Raw genomic sequence first — 20,558 nt, forward strand, 5'->3', positions numbered from 1 at the left:
CACATGAAAAGATGCTCAACATCACTAATCATTATGGAAGTGCAAATCAACACTACAAGGAGATACCACCTCACACCCACTAGGATAGCTATTATCAAAAAACTAAAAACAACAAGTGTTGGAGGGAATGTAAAATAGTATGGCTGCTGCGAAAAACGGTATAGCAGTTCCTCAAAAAAATTAAAAATAGAATTACCATATGATCCAGTATTTCCACTTCTGGGTATATACACAAAAGAATTAAAAGCAGTCTCAAAGAGATATATATACACCCATGTGCACAGCCAAAAGGTAAAAGTATCACAAATGTCTATCAACAGACAAATGAATACATAAATACAATGTGGTATTATACACACAATGGAATACTATTCAGCCTTATAAAGAAAGGAAATTCTGATACAGGTTACAACATGGATGAACCTTGCAGACATTGTGCTAAGTGAAATACGACAGTCACAAAAAGACAAATACTGTATGATTCCACTGGTGTAGGGTACTTAGAGAAGTCAAAACCATAGAGACAGTAAGTAAAATAGCGGTTGTCAGGGGCTGGGAAGAGGAAAATGGGGAACTGCTGTTTAATGGGTAGAGAGTTTCAGTTTTGCAAAACAGAATAAGTTCTGTAGATGAATGGTTGTACAACAGCGTGAACTTACTTAATTCCACCGAACTTTATACTTAAAAATCATTAAAACGAAAAATTTCATGTTAAGCATATTTTACCACAATTAAAAATTCTAAAAAGTTTTAAAACTTTAAAAATTTTATACTGGGAAAAAAAAAGGAAAGCAGAAAAATATATTTTATAAGAAAATATGTCGAAAGAAGTAAGTTAGCTATTCCTTGGTGGTGGAAGTAGAATGATTATGATTTTCTACATTATACTATTTAGCATTTCCCAAATTTTTTATAATGTATATTTTTTTTGTATAATAAGAAAAAACTTGAATTTTAACAAGACGTTTGTGTTGGTTAAGGAGTTTTGAAAAGTTAAACGACTTTCAACAGAAACAAATTTCTAAAATTATGACAAAAATTACAACTAAACAATTTCCTAATAGAAATTTTCTCCAAAATCAATAGTTTATGAATATACACTAGAAATTCATCTTGATTTTAACTGTCTCTTAGAAACCGAAAAGGTTTTCTAAAGTTCTGTTTATTCTTTAAGTATGATACTAAGGATTACTTTTTGCTATTATTGATGTTACCGCTTCCTGCTTTTGAGACTTTTCATACAAAATTCACATATATGTCAAATGACTCAGGTTTTAACCAATTTTGGGGTTAAGGTTTATAAAATCAAAAAAGTATGCTAGTCATGGTTTTAAAAAATTCATATTAACAATTCATCATGATCATTCAAAAGTTCTTAAAACCTAACAGGGATAAAATTATCTTCTTTATTTTGCTAGAGTATTCAAAGTATTCTATTAAAACAATAGCTCATGGGTATCTTTCATCTTTCCATATTATTTTCTTTTAAAAATGCCATTAATTCAATTCACTTCGTTCCCTCCCTCCTTCCCTGCCTTTTCTTTTTTATTACTTATTCGTCAAACTTTTAAAGGGTTAACTGAAAGAGAAACTCTATAAGCACTACAATTATTAGCAAGCAAAACTATCCTTGTGGGCCCAGCCCAGTGGCATAGTGGTTAAGCTCGTGTGCTCTGCTTCAGTGGCCACGGGTTTACAGGTTTGGATCTCGGCCACAGATCTATGCATGGCTTATCTAGCCATGCTGTGTCAGGTGTCCCACACATAAAATAGAGAAAGATGGGCCCAGATGTTAGCTCAGGGCCAATTTTCCTTAGCAAAAAGAGGAGGACTGGCGGCGGATGTTAGCTCAGGGATAATCTTCCTCACCAAAAAAAACCCACCCAAACTATCCTGGTAAGTAAAAAATTTTGAAAGTATCCTTGTAAAAACACTTTGAAAGTACCCACCCTGATAATACTTGTACCAGATACCTGAAATAATGTTTCAATGGCTTTTAAAATATTTCATATTAACGTAAGAAAATTATTTCATTCAAACATATACTGCGTATCTGTTACATGCAAAGCACTCCGCCAGAAAACAGGGATAACAATGGTTAAAAAGATGCAGCTTTTTTCCTAAAAAACTAATAACTTATTTAATTAGTAAGCTTTTTTAATAAAACTCTTCAAACTAGCTGAGAATTTATTGAAATCTCTATTTTCTTAAATGGAACATTTCCTGATATGAAGTAATTTTACCTATTACCCGAACATATAATTTCACATTAAATATCTGCTATTATCCACAATAATTCACTCAATTTTGACTAAATTTAACAAACCAAGGAAAATCATATGCTATTGAATACTTTATAACAGTATTCTCTTATCATCCAGCTACAAAGTTTCATTCAGCAAAGTAGTTTCACACTGCACATAAACCAGTCAACTATCTCTTAGTAGTCTTTAATCCAATTTATGTATTTCCCTTAATATGCTGAAAGTACTAACAAAAAGACAAAGTTTAATCAAATGCAAGCAGTATTTTGAAATTTCTGGCAGATACTTCAGAGCCTCTTCAGGAATATCAATCTATAATCACCAAGATAAATTTTAACTTCTATTCAGTTCTTGTTCTTTTAAGACAACCAACTGAAAATGCTTAATGAAATAGGAATAGGTCTTACCAATGCAGGCCACTGAATCTGTTTGCTCTTTGATCCCTGAGTCTGGCTAGGGCTGTTCCTTCTGGCCCAGATTAAGTGGTATTCCACCAAGAAGGCCGAAAAATCTTCATAAACTTTAACCCACTCTCGTTTATCCCATTCAAGATCATCAAATTCCACATATGCCTATGAAAAACAAAACATAAAACTCCATAAGAAATACAGTGTGGTATTTTAAAATATAAGTTATGAAGTTGAATCAGAAAAGACATTAGCAAATTCATTATTCAAAGTAATATTTCTCCGAAAATCATTATTTAACTAACTTCTCTTAACCTCTCTAAGGGGGTACCTTACAACTCCTACTTATTTTATGACAAGAAGATAAACCATAAGTTTATTAAGAAAAGCAATTTATACAATGTGGGTCAGTACAGATTGGCCAATATCTACTAAAGACATACTATAAAGAACTCTGTCAATACTGGTGATTCTAGAAGCAGAGGTAGGGAACCATTTTCTGTAAACAATCAAATAGTAAATATTTTAGACTTTGCAAACCATATGGTCTCTACCACAACTACTTCTGACTTTGTAGTATGAAAGCAGCCACAGAAAATATGTAAACAAATGAGGTTAGCTTTGTCCCAATAAAGCTTTAACTCAAAGACAGGTATCAATACAAGGATAGTTCAATGAATGAAAATTGATCAATGTAATACACCACATTAACATAATGAAGGAAAAAAACTACATGATCACCTTAACTGATGCCAACAAAGCATGTGACAAGTAACACCCTTCTGTGATTTCCTCAAACTAGGAATAAAAGAAACTACATCAACATAATGAGGATTATATTCACAAGCCCACAGCTAAAATCATACTCAATGGTGAAAGACCGAAATCTTTTCTTCTAAAATAGGAACAAGACAAAGATATTACATTTGAAAAACCGAAGCTGACTCTTTTATACTCAGTCATTCAATCATTCAACCCCATCTTACCCCATTTTCATCCTTTTTCATTCATTCCCTAAAATTATCTCTTCACAGACCCTACTCGATTATGAGTTATGCTGGAGGCAGTCTTGTTCTTGTCTTTTTCTTCCACCTATCTTCTGCTCCATTAGACCTGAAGTGTTTGTTTCTACTTATTTAATCCTGCTTGTTCTTCTGGCCTCATTTGAGTTCTTCCAGGACATTTTTTAACTCCCACTTCGACTCAAACTTAGCTTTGAACTCCTACAAAGCAGTTATTTTTCATAAAATTTATATAAGTATATAATCAAATATTGCCCTATATTCTTCAAATATAAGGAGAATATCTTCAAATTATGGATGCAAACTAACTGAGGGTAGAACTGTTACAGTGTCCAATACAGCGCTGCATACACACAGTGTTTGGTAAATATTAAATATTTCCTCACTCTTGCAATCATGGACTTTTAAACATGGAGGCAAAACTGGTAAAAGACATGTTTGATTTTGAGGTCTTTGCGCTGCTGCCCATTAGGAAAGCTAGTTAGATGCTCTCACCTGTTAGAACTTGCAAAAAGGAATACACTGTTCAAGGAGTTAACTTCTGCTCCTAGTTAGCCATACCAAGTCAGGGCAGGAGTCCAAGTCAAGGAAGAAGGCAACAAGACTGTTGGCTTCTTCTAAAGATGCATCCTTAGGGGTTGAGCTGAGGTATATCTGGTTTGATGCAAAGGTTTTAAACCATACCAATTTCTCCACTACTTAAAATCTTTTAAAATTCCCATATTTAACTACTAAATTGTGGTATAAAAAGGCTTTTGGAAACTCCAGAAAACTGAAGCAGAGATAATGCTCAGGAAAACATAAGCGCTATCTTTGTTTTCCCCTCATGGACAGTAATATGGTCTTGTTGACAAAATGTTTCAGTCAAGAACCTAAAAAGCCAAGGTTTGTAAAAACGTCCCTACCCTAAAGGACATAAATTCAATGTAAATTCTTCCAAATGCAAAGCTCTTAATATAAAATTAAAGTTTTCAGCATGAAGTGAACTTTCTAAACTCAAAGCTCATCTCGCATGGACAGTGTCACTGGCAGATTTAGAAATCTGCTGGGACCTTGGGGACAAAAGCAAAGTAAAATTAGACATGCTGCTGCTGCTGCTGCTTTGCTGTGTAGCAAACTTACCTCAGATTATCAAAAACAATGAAGGATTTGGGATTTGCCTGGAGAGGGAGGGAGTGAGGGAGGGTGCGAAGGAGAGACCGGAAGGAGGGAAGCAGCAAAGGAGCACGGGAGTGAGGGAAGGAGGGAGATGCTAATAAACTGGCCTGATACCGTTTCATGGATTCTGCCAAAAAGCATGAGACTCCTAGGACTTTATTACTTAAAGCAAAAGCTACTTATTACTTAAAGCAGAGAATCAGCATGCTGCTTGTGTGGGCTTCTCATGCCTCCCCAGTCCCATGGAGGGATGCAAAGGGCCTAGGATGGACATCTGTGTACTTAGAAAGTTGTGTTACAGAAGATGAGTGCTCTCTTTGAGGAGGGCTTCTCACTTTTACAGTAAGTGTAAGAAAACCTGCTCTTTGTTTAGGGTAAGTTATTACCTCATCTCTCATTGCTGCTCACTGCAAACACAACTCTGAGAACTGTCCCAGGTGAAGAGACGTCAGGGTTTTGCATTCTTGGCATATCTGGCAAGAACATGCTTAGTGCCCATGTTAGATTACCTATACAAACACAGATAAGATTTTGTATCTTGGCTAACTCAATCAGTAACTAATCTAGCCTTACAGTGTATGGGTACGTATGTGGGGTGAGGTTTGGGGAGGCGTAGTTTTTCTTCTCATCAATCTGCAAACCTACATAAAACACTGTATATTCTTACTTGGTTGTCTAATTATACATTACTTTATATTAACTCCTTCCTCATTCACCTCTCTTGAGTCTTTCTGTCTGCTTCATTCTGTCTTACTAACTAAAATACAAGATCCTTGAGAGCAAGGATTAGTACACCTTCACCATTTTGCATCTCTAGTGCCTGGCACACAGTGTCTGACAAACTAAGCGCTCAGCAAACGTTTGTGAATACCCAGCATCATACAAAAACACATCACAAGTACAAATAAATGGCTATTTTGCCAAAGAAAAAGAAAATAAAGTCCTGAATGGAACATGAATACAGTTACTCTACTAATTATTTATGGCACTCAAAATTATGTAAAAGAAAGAAAAAGATTTCACTCAGTAAACACTTCTCATTGCATATTAAAGGCAATTATTATGAACATTGGGGATTTAGAAATAAGAGATATAAAGAGTTAACAGCCATGGATACTCCGGTCATTACCACAAGAGTGGAATATGACGGTGAGAAAAAGGCTAAACAAAATAATCATTAAAAATGATTATTTTATAGTGAACATGTGATAAATACTTTTTTTAGTCAAGATATTAGGAAAATGAATTCTAGGAACTGGTCACTAGGTAATTACAAGACTGTCACATTTCTCTTCTAATACATGTCTCCTACAACAGATGTCAACATGCACAAATTCTCAGTTTTATACATGTGTAATAGCAAGTACTGAAAGAAAAGCTGTCAGATTGTCAGAGGAACCATTGGCAAGAAGAAAAAAGTATAAGCGGCAGGTGCAATTCTGTTTCTGCTATTTTGCCCATTAAAATTAACTTAACCTTTGAACTTGCCAAACACAATTACTGCTTACATGGAAAATATCTCTTTTCTTCTGCATGGATTGATTGCTTCAAAGTCGCAAATGAATTTTCGTCACTTGGCTTGGAGACCTATACTCAACTTACATATATCAAAATAACAGGATATGAAAGCTAAGAATTATTACTTTGGTCTCAAATGTAATTTTAGCTCTGCCACTTCATTTTAGGACCTCTACATAAACCACAATCTTTATCTGCAATGTAATACTGTTAATCTGGAAAAAATGTGAGAACAGTAAAAATATTAGCTACATAAAAGTCTACTAATATACCCATTTGAAAAGATATTTCAGATTAATATGATGTATACTTTTTGAGCTAAAATTCATCAATAATTATCACACAATTTTTCTAAGACCCTAGGAGAATCCCTTACTTGTCTAGAACTATAAAACAATGATTAATAACTAAGAAAGCCCCTATTATATTCAGTGACTATGAGAAAATTATAATCATACAAATGTTTCTACTGCAAAATCATGTGATGAAGACAAATTTAGTTATTTTTACCTTGGTTTCAATAATAATATAATAACAAATTGATATCATACCAACTTGGTGCAATATGGGCCTCATCTTTTTATGTACTCTAAAGTAAGAGTGACCTGTATGATGTCACGTGAGAACTGTGAAGATTTCTCAGGCTGGGTTCTGTCAAAATCAACCAGTAACCATGGGCTAAAGCTACTTAGCCTCTAAGAATCTTTCATGTTAAAAATAAAAGCACTAGGGGCCGGCCCCGTGGCCAAGTGGTTAAGTTGGTGCGCTCCGCTTCAGCGGCCCAGGGTTTCGTTAGTTTGGATCTGGAGTGTCGACATGGCACCACTCATCAGGCCATGCTGAGGTGGCATCCCACATAGCACAACCAGAAGGACCTACAACTACAATACACAACTATGTACTGGGGGGCTCTGGGGAGAAGAAGAAGAAGAAGAATTAGAAAAAGAAGGAAAAAAGAAGATTGGCAACAGATGTTAATTCAGGTACCAATTTTTAAAAAAATAAAAAAATGAAAACATATGGAATCATCATTTTTTTATACATACATAAGCATTAGGGAAGGCAAATAAGTCATAAGCAAAGTTCATGAACTAATAAGTAACAAATGTCTAACTTTATCAGAGATCTTCTCAAGGCTTTTAATATGCCAGTGTTCACTGTGAAATATTAATAACAGAGTTTATACCATGAGATTTTCTCCAATTTATCTGTCCATAAAATCTTCTATTATGGGATGGTTAACAGAGTATTATTCTATAAAATAGTGATATGGAAATAAGCAGACTGGTTTTTCTGCAAGATTTACCTATCTACAAATCTATATAAATAATTTGATAATAAGAAATCAAATGTGCCAAAACCTGGTCATCACTGCCCAAATATTCAAAAATTTAAATATGATATTAAACTAATGGGGTTTAAAGTATAATACCAGTAAATCTAAAAATTTTTTTCTGAAAACATAAATATTGCCCTATGCACCTTTACAAAACCAAAAACATTTAACCATGGCCTAATGTTCATATATGTTAAAAATCAGATTATCAAATTAAAAATGTTAATTATGACAGATTTAATCTACCTCCCTCCCTAAAGAGTAAAGCACATTTATTTCAAAAGATATACTGTAAGGAGATATTTTAAATAAAAGTAAGTTATCAAGGATCAGCCCTGTGGCGTAGTGCTTAAGTCCAGTGTGCTCCACTTCAGCGGCCCAGGTTTGCGGCTTCAGATCCTAGGCACGGACATACACCACTTGTCAAGCCAAGTCGTGGTAGCAACCCACATGGAAAATAGAAGAAGACTGGCACAGGTGTTAGCTCAGGGCTAATCTTCTTCAAACAAAAAATAAAAGACGAAGATTGGCAACAGATGTTAGCTCAAAGTGAATCTTCCTCACCAAAAAAAAAAAGTAAGTAATCAAATAGAGGAATATGATAAATCAACAAAGTTTAAATAATGTTTTTATTTTTACTGGCTTAGAATTGTATTTAAAATAAGTTTTCTAGGTTATAAAAAATTCTGAAAACTAAACAAAATTAAAATCATTTCATGAATTTAGTTAATAGCTAAAACGAAAAGACAATGAAAAAATTTCATAAAAATTAGATAACAAAACAAGGCCATTTGCCTCTTTTTACTTTAATTTCACTTGACACAAAAAGTAAACAAACATAACCATAATTTTAGGTCACTACCAAAGTTTACACTTTTTATTAAGTGTCAAAATTAATACGCACTCATGAACTAGCCCAAGCTTAAACAGAAGTAATACAGCAAGCAACAATCAACAATTCTAAGAACTATTTTAAAGAAAGTGGTTGATCTTAAAAAATAATGAACTCAAAGTTTAGAATTAAACCTGAGAAACCTTCTGGCATAATCCAAGGTATAAACGGTTTAAAACAATGTACTTCTGGATTCATGATTTTGAACTAAGATTTAAAATTACATTTTCTTAATGGATATTGAGTTTTAAATTTTCTGGAATTGACTGTCTCCTTTAGTTATACAGACCAATAGCATTTAAATGACATCAGTCTTTACAGGCACATGGGGAGCTCAAAGATACAGGCCAGGCTCACACAGTGCAGGTGCTATAAACTGGCATATATTTCAAAACAATCTGATGTCAGGAATTCACAGACAGTATTCTCTTCATTTATCCAGAGGTCACTTACTTACAATTCTTAGCTATCAGCTGGATAGCCAAGACTTCAGAAGCAAACACAAACAAGTGTTTGAACAGCCATAATGGTAATTGTCAAAGATCCAAACACTAAAGTGGAAGACCCCCCAACTCCAACAAAGTCTGTGAAGAGAAAAACCTTTGATAAACACTAGGCTGCAAACTTTGTAACAATCCAGGAAAAAACCCCCAAAGATGAGAAGAAGCAAATAGAAGGAGAGAATAAATTAGCTATGTAGGATAGACATCCTTTGGGAGCTTAAGGAGTATTCACTTCGACCTTGGTCTCACTGTAGTTAATATGGGGTTAAGGGAAGGATATAGGTGAATAGATATAGAGTTGGGTTTTTGCTTTACTGACCGTTTTCATTAAATATAAAGAAGGTAAATGGTACCTTCTCTGGAGATAGTATCTCCAAAGTAGTCTCTCTGGAGATCAAAGGGCAAATAAGAAATACGTATCTTTAAATAGATAACCAGCGTCCATCATTGTTCTCTGTTCCCCAACCTTGGTTAGTGGACAGAAGGAGAAGAATTCTTTCAAACACGTTAACAAGGACATTTATTTGCCACTCCCATCATTAATTAGAATACGCAATACAGACAAAATTAAATTAAAATTCAACTTTTTAAAAAGTATTCTTATTGTGGTAAAATATATATAAAATTTGCTATTTTAAACCATTTTTTTCCTGCTTTTTCTCCCAGAATCCCCCAAGTACATAGTTGTATATTTTAGTTGTGGGTCCTCCTAGTTGTGGCATGTGGAATGCTGCCTCAGCGTGGTCTGACAAGCGGTACCACGTCCACACCCAGTACGTGAACCAGCAAAACCCTGGGCCGCAGAAGCGGAGCATGCGAACTTAACCACTTGGCCACAGGGCCGGCCCACGTTTTAACCATTTTTAAGACTACAATTGAATGGCATTAATTACATCCACAATGCTGTACAACCACCACCACAATCTATTCCCAAAACTTTTCATCAGCCTAAACAGAAACTTTTTACCCACTGAGTAATAACTCCCACTGCCGTCCTCTCCAGTCCTTTGATAAATTCTAAACTACTTTCTGTCTCTATGAATTTCATAATCCAGATATTTCATATAATAACTGTACCTTTGTGTCTGTACTATTTTACTTAGCATAAGGTTTTTAAGGTTCATCCATGTTGTAACACATATCAAAACCTCATTCCTTTGTTTTTGGTGAGGAAGGTTGGCCCTGAGCTAACACTTGTTACCAATCCTCCTCTTTTTACTTGAGGAAGATTGGCCCTGAGCTAACATCTGTGCCAATCTTCCTTTGTGCTGTATGTGGGGTGCCGCCACAGCATCACTTTGATGAGTGCTGTAGGTCTGCGCTAGGGATCCAAACCCACGGACCCTGGGCTGCCAAAGAAGAACACACCAAACTTAACCACTATGCCACCAGGCCGGCCCCAGAACGTCATTCCTTTTTATGGCTTTCTAATATTCTATTACATATTACATACACTACATTTTATTTATCCATTCATCTGTTGATGAACACTTGGGTTGCTTTCACCTTTTGGCTATTATGAATAATTGAAAATTGGCATATAAGTATCTCTGACTTCCTATTTTCAGTTATTTGGGGTGTATAAATCCAAAAGTGGAATTGTTGGGTCATAGGGTAAATTCTACGTTTAACTTTTTGAGGAACCAATAAACTGTTTTACATAGTGGCTACACAATCTTCCATTCCCATTAGCAATGTACGAGGGCTTCAATTTCTCCAATCCTTGCCGAACTTTTTTTTTAATTATAGTCATCCTAGTAGGTGTGATAAAATTCAACTTTTTAACAAACAAATATCATATTCTGTGTAGTTACATTACACTTAGGCAGCCCTGGCAGTCTAGTGGTCAAGATTCGGTGCTCTCACTGCTGGAGCCCCAGTTCATTTCCCCGGTCAGGGAACCACACCACACATCTGCAGCTGTCATACTGTGGTGGCTGCATGTTGCTGTCATGCTGAAACCAGTATTGCAAATACCAGCAGAGTCATCCATGGTGAACAGGTTTCAGCAGAGCTTCCAGACTAAGACAGACTAGGAAGAAGGACCTGGCCACCCACTTATGAAAAGACTGACCAGGGAAACCCTATGAATAGCAGGAGAGCATTGTCTGATGTAGCACCAGAAGGTGAGAGGATGGGCAAAATGACTGGGCAGGGTTCCACTCTGCTCTACACAGGGTCACCAGAAGTCAGAATTGACTCAATGGCACTAACAACAAAAATATTAAATTTACCATGGTGAACTAAAATTCTAAGTAGAATTCTGTAGATGAGTCTAGTACATATTCACACCTGGACAGTATATTACTAGAATGACAATCATAACAAATAAAATTAAAATACATATTGTGGCATATAATTCTAGGTTCTAAAAATTCTCAAGTAGTTTGGAGATGACAGGGATAATCACTCACCTCCCAGGAGGCATTCAGATCATTATCACACATTACCAGTCTTATCAATAACGGTAATAAAGGCAACACCAGTAACAACAAAAATAAAAACAGCTGGCACTTCATAGTGCTTACTTTGTGCCAGGCACATATATTAAGCCATTTCATCATCACAATCACTCTGTAAGATTACTTGTATTAGTGATAATGGTAATAAAAGTAACACCAACGACAGTAACAACAGAAGCAGCTAACACTTGAATAGTGCCTACTATGTGCCAGGTACATATATTAAGCCATTTGATCATTATATACACCCTGTAAGTAGGTACAGTTATTATCAACTTTTTCAAATGTGGAAATTGAGATAGAGAGAAATTAGCTGTCCAAGGTCAAGCACCTAGTAAATGATGGAGTCAATAAAAACAGTAAAATAGCTCATAAGAGGCCTAACAGTCACAGCAGCATAGTCCCTACAACCTGGCACACACACCATGTGATAAATCACTAAATAGATAGGGATGTTTGGGTAGCTGACTCCTTTGTGGCTTAAAGGTAGAAGAGCATACACTTAAAATGACCTTAAGATTTTCCACATTGACTCTGCGAGTTAGAACTCTATGGGGCAAAATATGAAAAAGGATCAAATGAAGATAGGAAATAGGAAAAAAAGAAATCAAGCTTTTTTCAATATTTGTATTGCTTACTCCTCCTCCTCTTTATGAATGACTTATCTAATAATCTCTTTACAAGATTATTTGGTGAACAACAAGATGTATCAAGAACTGCAAATAATTCAAAGATGCTTAAGTTTCAACTACCTTCTTTACATCTAATTAAAAAGAATTATATTCCTGTCATGTCACCTAAGTTCCATATTACATTACAAAATTCAATATATATACTATTATCTTTTGGATAAATTACGTACAGTATTTAAAGTAATATCATTGAGGATGATAAGTGTCTTAGTCTGTTGGGGCTGCCATAACAAAATACCATAGACTGGGTGGCTTAAACAACAGAAAATTATTTTCTCACAGTTCCAGAGGCTGGAAGTCTGAATTCAGGGTGCCAGCTCGATCCACTTATGATGAGGACTCTCCCCTTGGGTCACAGACAAGCTGCCTTCTCACTTTGTGTTCACATGACCTCTTCTTCATGGGAGCAGAGAGAGAGAGAAAGCTCCCTTTGTATCAGGGTATCTCTTCACATCAGGGCACTAACCCAATTGTGAGGGCCCCAGCCTCATGACCTCACCTAACCCTAATTATCTCCCCAAAGACCCCATCTCCAAATATCATCACACTGGGGGGGTTAGGACTTAACAAATGAATATGGGGAGACACAAACATTGAATCCATAATGATGGTAATGATAGCTGCAGCTAAAATTTGAGTGCTTACAATGTGTTGGGCAAGATTTTACACAAGAGAAAACTAAGGCATAAAGAAGTTGAGCAACTTACAGCTTTTAGACAGTTATTTAAATAATGATACACAAATGAAAATGGCTAAGTTTAGAGTTTTCTATTTTTTGGGGAGCACCAGTGGACAGACTAAAAAGTGTTTAGTATACTTCAGTATACTTTAAATGAATTTCAATCTTTACTTCACACCATATATGAAAATCAGACGCAAGTAGGTCATAGACGTTAACATAAGAGGTAAAACTTTTTGAAGAAAACAAAATTTTTGTGACTTTGGGTTAGGCAAAGAAATTTTAGAAATAACTTCAAAAACACAAACCATAAAAGAAAAAATGTGATAAATTAGATGTCATCAAAATTTAAATGTTTTTGCTGTGTGAAAGACAATGTTAAGGAAATTAAAAAGGTAAGCCATAGACTGGAAGAAAATATTTATGAATTGTGTATTTGACAAAAAGACTTGTATCCAGAATATATAAAGAACTTTCAAAATTCAACAAAAGGAAAACAAACCAATCAAAAAACATGGGAAAAGATTTGAACAGATATTTCACCAAAGAAGATATACAGACTGCAAATAAGCACACGAAAAGATACTCAAAATCATCAGCCATTAGAGAATTGCAAATAAAAACCAGAATGAGATGCCATCACACACCTAACAGAATGGCTAAAATTTCAGCCACATGAAATAAAAACCTGTGTTTATACAAAAACCTGTATGTGAATGCTTATAACAGTCTTACTTTTAATAGACAAAAGCTATCAACAACACAAATAAGGAATGGATAAACAAACTATGGTACATCCATATAATGAAATACTTCTCCGCAATAAAAAGGAACAAACTATTAAGACATGCAACAACATGAATGAATCTCAAATGCTTTAGGATAACTGAAAGAAGCCTAACTCAAAAGGCTATATACTGTATGATTCTATTCATATGACATTTGGGAAATGACAAAACAAGAAGGACTGAGAATTGATTATTAGCTGTTCAGGGTTAACGTAGAGTGGGGAGGTTTTGAAGGTTTGAATACAAAGGAATGGTAGCAAAAGGAAATTCTGTGGGGGAATGACTGAACTGTTCTACATGTTCACTGTAGTAATGATTACACTACTACGCATTTTTCCTACCTCACAGAACTGTTCACCAAAAAAAGTAAAATTCATTCAGATTAAAAAACAACAACTCATAAGTAGAGAATTTAACTGAAAACTAGAGGTGGAGGAATGAGCATGATGAAACACCATGCCGCTCCTTTCTCCCAAAGGCAAGGATGCAATAGTACCATACTTATTTTGGATTATACTATAAAGTCTCATATGCCCTTTGGGGAAGGATAAAAGAATGAAATGGGAATCTCAAATGTAGGCTACATTCTGATATGCTGGTGGGCCAAAAAGTTTCTGCAGTCATACTACATTATCACGGCACAGGTTGATCCCAGGATCCTTTTTCCTTGAGATAGAGGAAGCAAGAACCCTGTAGTGAGTCCTCTGGCATACCCACGTCCATCCTTCCATTTTCTTGCTTTGAAAAGGCAAATGCGGGCGTAGAGGTGGGGTGAGGGAAGAGCTCTGGAAACAGTGACAACCTGAGATTACACACACACACACACACACACACACAGAATCCCCAAATGCCATATAACTGGTAAAGTAGCAACTTCTGTGGAAAAAGAAAGCATTAACAAAAGAACATGCCCTAAAATGAAAAGGACATAAATCTCGGGTCCTAGAAAGTTTAGGATATGGCACCTTATTTATAAGCTTGCAAATGTTTTGTTTCCAGGGAGCTCTTAGAAAGGATATCCCTATTTTTTAAAGAGAAACTGATACCTTTTCACAATAGGCACAAGGGGGCACTGGAGCACAGAATATTAGGTATGTCTTATGATACACCTAAGGACTTTCCGTAGGTTCAGCAAATAGAAAAAAAAAAAAAAAAAAGAAAGCAACAGTTGGTACACATGCATCTCAGTTTCACAGAAATTTCTGTTTTCAGTTGAAGATTTTTCAAGACCGGATTCAATTGTAAGCATTTTTTCAACGAATTCATCAACCAAATTTTTTCCTTCTATCAAACCCTATTTTACAGGAAATGTTTCAATCTCTTACTTCCTATTAGGTCAATTATAATGCTTGAATTTAGTAAAAAAACCACAGAGTTCTTCAAGTAAACATCACTATTATTTACTATTGTTCTTCACCACAAGAGAGTGAAAGCTACAAATACTTAAATTCATAAATAATTCTTCAACTACTTAGTATGCTAGATTACTGCCTCTGATTTTGGATGTATGAAAAGCTACTTTGAAAAATCTAATTGTCCTTTTTTATTTTCAACTTTTCAGTATACAAACAATAACCTAATGGATTCCACCACGTGCCCAGTATCCAGCTTCAACAATTTTCACCTCATGGCCAATCTTGTTTCAACTGAAAAAGTTACTAATTCTGTAAAATTATCCATTATCAATCAGTATTCAAGTTTCCCAGCTGTTTTTCTTTTCGGCTTGTTCAAATTGAGATCCAAATAAGTTCTACATACTGCAACTGGTTGACATGATTCTTACATCTCTTTTTATCTATAGATTCTACCTCCTCTTTTCCTCCTGTAACTTTTTTATTAAAGAAATCAAGTCATTTTCCTACAGAGTATGCAATGATGTGCATTTTGCCAACAATACCCCTGTGACATTTTTAAACATGTTCTTCTGTCCTTGTATTTTCTAAAATCATTGAACCTAGAGTTTTAATCAAATACAGAATTGATGGAAAAGACAACCTCATGCGAGATTTTGTGTTCTTCATTAAGGGGCATTTATGTACTGCCTCATCTTTCTGTGATAACAGCAGCCAATGATGTATATTGTCTAAATCCAGTACTTCACTGAGAATCGCAAAAAGTGATATTTTAATTTTACCATTCCTTTATCATTTACTATCTGAAATACGTCTGTTAAGTGAAAACTGTCCTCATTAAATCTTTGGTTTCCAAAAGGCAGTCTGTTTGAAAAGGAAGGATAAATAATTAAATTTTATGAGTTTTTGAAATAACAAGTTGGTACTCTAACCTCTCAAAATGGTAAACAATTAGAGTTTGTTTTTCAGGGGAGAGATCATTATAAATTCTTGGATTTAAAGAAATGCAGTATGCTTCAAATCACCACCGTTGTTATTCCTATCACTGTCAAATTTTCCCATCTTTGGCCAGTGAGAGCCCAGGCCTTCAATTAGTTTCTGAGCATTTTAGACATGACCTTAGTAGTCTTTGATAACTTCCTTGCTTCTAGTATAACAAAATATCCCAGGGTCTCTTGTCCATCTCCTGCCCTAGACCTGAAATGACCCATATATCCAAGGAACCTGGTCCTTTTCAATGGGAAATACCATTCAGAGACAACACTCTGGGTTCTAGGAGTGCTCGTTGAGTTGATCACTTTATCTAGGCCTTTTATAGTGGTCAGAATTTGTATGACTTTATACTGATACTTTCAAATAAAATTCAACAGGTTTTTTTTTTTTTTTAAACTTCATTGATCTTATATTTCTATCTCATTTCTCCCATACTGAATATCCCGTTATACAATGACACTGACATAAATTCATTTGCTTTGTTGCATAATACACATATAACAGTCTAGGAATAATCATACTAACATGATAATTAATGTGGGGATAGCTTTATATATGCTAAATTGTGTGTTTCACAATAAATCCAGAAGTATGACTGAGGATACAAATGTATACCAAATAGCATTCACAGTTGCCAAAGAGGCTATGCTTTCCAGAGGCCAAAGCAAAAAATAATGAGTTAGTATTCACTGTGTGACATAAAAACAAGTCCTTAATTGCACTGCTACCATTGAAACAAGAAATACAGCCATTTAATTTGAAGTCCTACAACATGGCTTATATACACTTTAGTATCAGCTTCTACAACAGGCTAAGACAGGTACAAATAATCTGTGAATTCACCTAAAGGTAAGTTTAGAGCAGTGCTGTGTTCAAGAGAAACGAGATGGGCTACAAATGTGATCCAATATGTAACTTTAAATATTGTATTAGCTACATAAAAAGTGGAAAAAAAAGGGTGAATTTTACTAATATATTTTCAAAAATACCTATCAACAAAAATGTCATTTCAACATGCAGTCAACAAACTGATGCAATATTTTACATTTTTTTATTTATACTAGGTCCTCAAAATCAATGCGCATTTCACACTTAAAACAGATTTCAATTCAGACTAGCTACACTGCAAGTGCTCAACAGTCACAAGTAGCTAGTGGAATAATGAATGGAGTATTCCTTAAACAATCTGCCATAATTTTTTCTTGCAGTTGGGCTTTAATAAAGATTTGGAGTTCTGTTGAAACCTGGAGAGAGGATATTTTATGTTACAGCATAACCAAAAAAAAAAGTGTATCATGTAGAAGGCAGGGCTGAGTTCCTCTTATCCACAGCATGTGTTTGAGTGAATGACCATCTTATCTTGACAAGAAAGTAGACAGAAGGTCAGAATCAAAATCTTCCATAAATGATTTCATCTACTCCAACACAAACATAAGTAAGCAATCCAAATCCCTAGGGACTATGCCCAAAATTCTGACTACTAAAATGTTAGCCTACATACTTGCCATACAATCCAGTAATTCTACTGCTAGGTATCTACTAAAGCATATGTCCACACAAAGATTTGTACCCACGTGTCCAGAGAAGCATTATGCAAAACTGCCAAAAAGTTGAAACAACTTAAATATTTGTCTATCATCTGGTCAATGGATGAACAAAATGTGGTAAAGACATACAATGGCATACTGTTCAGCAGTCTAAAGAAATGAACTACTGATTTATATACAATAACATGGATGAATCAAAAGTCAAAACTATTTTGACAGGCAAGAGATGCAGGGTCAGAAATGAGGATTCAAGGCAAAAGGACACAAGGGAACATATTTGTCAAAATGTACACTTAAAATAGCTAAGTTTTATTGTGTAAAAACTGTATTTCAATAAAGATGGTTAAAAAACGGAACTAATGTACAGTCAGAAAAAAAATTTAGGCTGGACTATTTTCAAAAGCTAACCCAACATTTACTTTAGTCATCAAAGTAATGAAGCTTCAAGGTAAACCTTTCAGACAAAGTAGTTGGAAATTTTATCATTAACCTTTAGATTGCAGACGGTGGTTGATTCACTATTTATCGATTCATTTCTCACTGTGTTTTACATGCAGTGGGAACTTTACAAATGCATTATTACATTTAATTTGCAAAACAACAGTTGTTGTCAAATACATCCTCTCATTCTACTTTCACCATAACGTTATGAAGAAAAAAAGATGGATATTATCTTAACATATGAGAAAACTGATATCACAGAGGCTAAATTTTGAAGGTTCTTCATAATAAGCGTTGGGACTAAAACTGAAAATGAGACCACTGATAAAGAGTCTAGGATGCCTTCTACTACACTTCATAGTGATACTATTTTTAGAAGGAAGATTTACATGAGCTCGTATTGTTAGCTTTTCAATTCAAACTGCTATTTTAGCTATCCAATACACAGGTTCTTTCAACTGTCCGGATTCCCATTCAAAATTTTCTTGCCGCTCCTTCTTTTGGCAAAACATAAAATCCTTTGTTCTATCAACATCTATTACTGATACTGAAACGTAGCATCAGTAATTTACAAATCTTTGAAAAATAATGCCAATATACGAAGAGTTCCAATTCTAGCAAAGTATGAACACATCATACTTTTCATGGCTATTCTTGAACATCAATTCTGCCCCATAACATTTTAAAACATAACTCCTGAAAACCTACCACAATGATCTCTGGAATAACACCAGCAAAAATCCACCACCTCAACCTCTTCTCTGAATTTTATATCCTTTGCCTTCTTCCTTTAAAGGAAAGGAAGAAAGGACGTGTCTTCAAAGACACTGTTTTTTGCTGACACCTTCTCATGACTATTTTCCCTCCCAGATCCCTTGTACTACCGAGCTTCAGAGTTGGAGTAGCTTCCTCTTTACTATTCACTGTAAAGACCATTCTCCTTCCTTCATCATAGATCCTATTCAATCACTCTCTTCCCCTTCCCTGGTTACATTTTCTCCATAACCTCAATTTCAAATATTTCACTCCTGGAACACCACTTCCTATGTTTCCAGCTCATTATCTCATATTCTGGCTTGACCAATAGCTCAAACACAACCCAGAACCTACAACTTCTCACTATTGTTCTATTAAACTACAGTTCTATTGTAAAATACATCAAAGTAGAAAAGCAATCTGCAAAAAATGCTAATGAAAATTATCTAAGAGTGGTATACTGATGTTTCTTTGTTTTCCTAAATTTTCCAAGAGTAAACACATATACAACTTTTAAAATAACACTAACAGGCTTTTTATTTTGTTTCGTTTCTTGGTGAGGAAGATTAGCCCTGAGCTAACATCCGTTACTAATCTTCTACTTTCTGCCTGTGGAAGACTGTCTCTGAGCTAACATCTGTGCCAATCTTGCTCTGTTTCGTACGTGGGACACTGCTACAATAGGACTTGATGAGCGGTGCATACATCCACACCCGAGATCTGAACCCGCAAACCCTGGGCCACCAAAGCAGAGCATGCCAACTTAACTATCATGCCACCAGACCAGCTCCCTGAAAGTTTTTTTAAAAAATAAAAAAGTTAATGGAAGAAAATTTTGTTGTTAGTGCCATGGAGTCAATTCCGACTCCTAGCGACTCTGTGTAGCAGAGCAGAACCCGGCCTGGTCTTCTTGCACCATCCCCTTATCTTCCGGCTCCACTGCTATTCATAGGATTTTCATGGCCAAATGTTTCCAAGTGAGTGGCCAGGTCCTCCTTGCTAGTCTGTCTTAGTCTGGAAGATCCTACTGGTATTTGAAACACTGGTGGCATAGCTTTCAGCATCACAGCAACACACAGCTGCCACAATATGACAACTGACAAGACGGGTGCGTGGTGTGTTCCCCTGATCAGGAAACAAACCCAGGCCATGCCGGTGACACTATCAAATTTTAAACACTAGACCCAGGAAGAAAATTACCTTTAGATAATTATTCTTATCTTTCTCTCCAATTCAGTTATTTTTCCTTTAAACCATTTCCTAATTTCACTGGCTAAATTTATATTGAGATAGCTAAGAATGGCTTAAATTACTGGTTATTCCTCAGTATCCCTGGGGGATTGGTTCCAGGAATCCCCAGATACTTGAGTTCCTACTCGGCCCTCTGCATCCTTGGGTTCCACATCCACGGACTTGACCAACTGCAGATGGTAAACATAGTAAAGTCCTCCGTCCATATTTGCAGGGGATTGGTTGCAGGAACCCCCAGGGATATCAAAATCCACGGATGCTCAAGTCCCTCATGCTGTATAAAACAACATAATACAGTGAATACTCTCAGCCCTCTGCATCCCTGGATGCAAAACTCGTGGATATATAAGGCCAACTGTACATATCTGTGGTTGGTTGAATCCAGAGATGTGGAACCTGCCGATAGGGAAGGCCAATTGTACACAATGGTAGAAGTGGGAAGAGGATGACAAGGATGTTATGAAAGTCTGCCCAAACTAAAAGACTAGAAAAAACAA

The 20,558-nt window shown here is 35.5% G+C and overlaps 1 protein-coding gene across 6 annotated transcripts in view; it reads right to left on the reverse strand.

The window, feature by feature from the left end:
- Window positions 1–20,558, reverse strand: part of JMJD1C (jumonji domain containing 1C) — a 346,491-nt gene that overhangs the window by 176,946 nt on the left and 148,987 nt on the right. For all 6 annotated transcript variants that reach the window (XR_011523679.1, XM_070563438.1, XM_070563432.1 and 3 more), the window contains one exon: window positions 2,672–2,836. Coding sequence is in view for 3 of the 6 variants with exons in the window: in XM_070563438.1 (XP_070419539.1) it covers window positions 2,672–2,836 (165 nt within the window). In the remaining 3 variants the exon portion in view is untranslated. The remainder of the gene's footprint in view (window positions 1–2,671; window positions 2,837–20,558) is intronic.

Source organism: Equus przewalskii, chromosome 1 (genome assembly GCF_037783145.1).
Source record: "Equus przewalskii isolate Varuska chromosome 1, EquPr2, whole genome shotgun sequence".
Taxonomy (NCBI): Eukaryota; Metazoa; Chordata; class Mammalia; order Perissodactyla; family Equidae; genus Equus; species Equus przewalskii.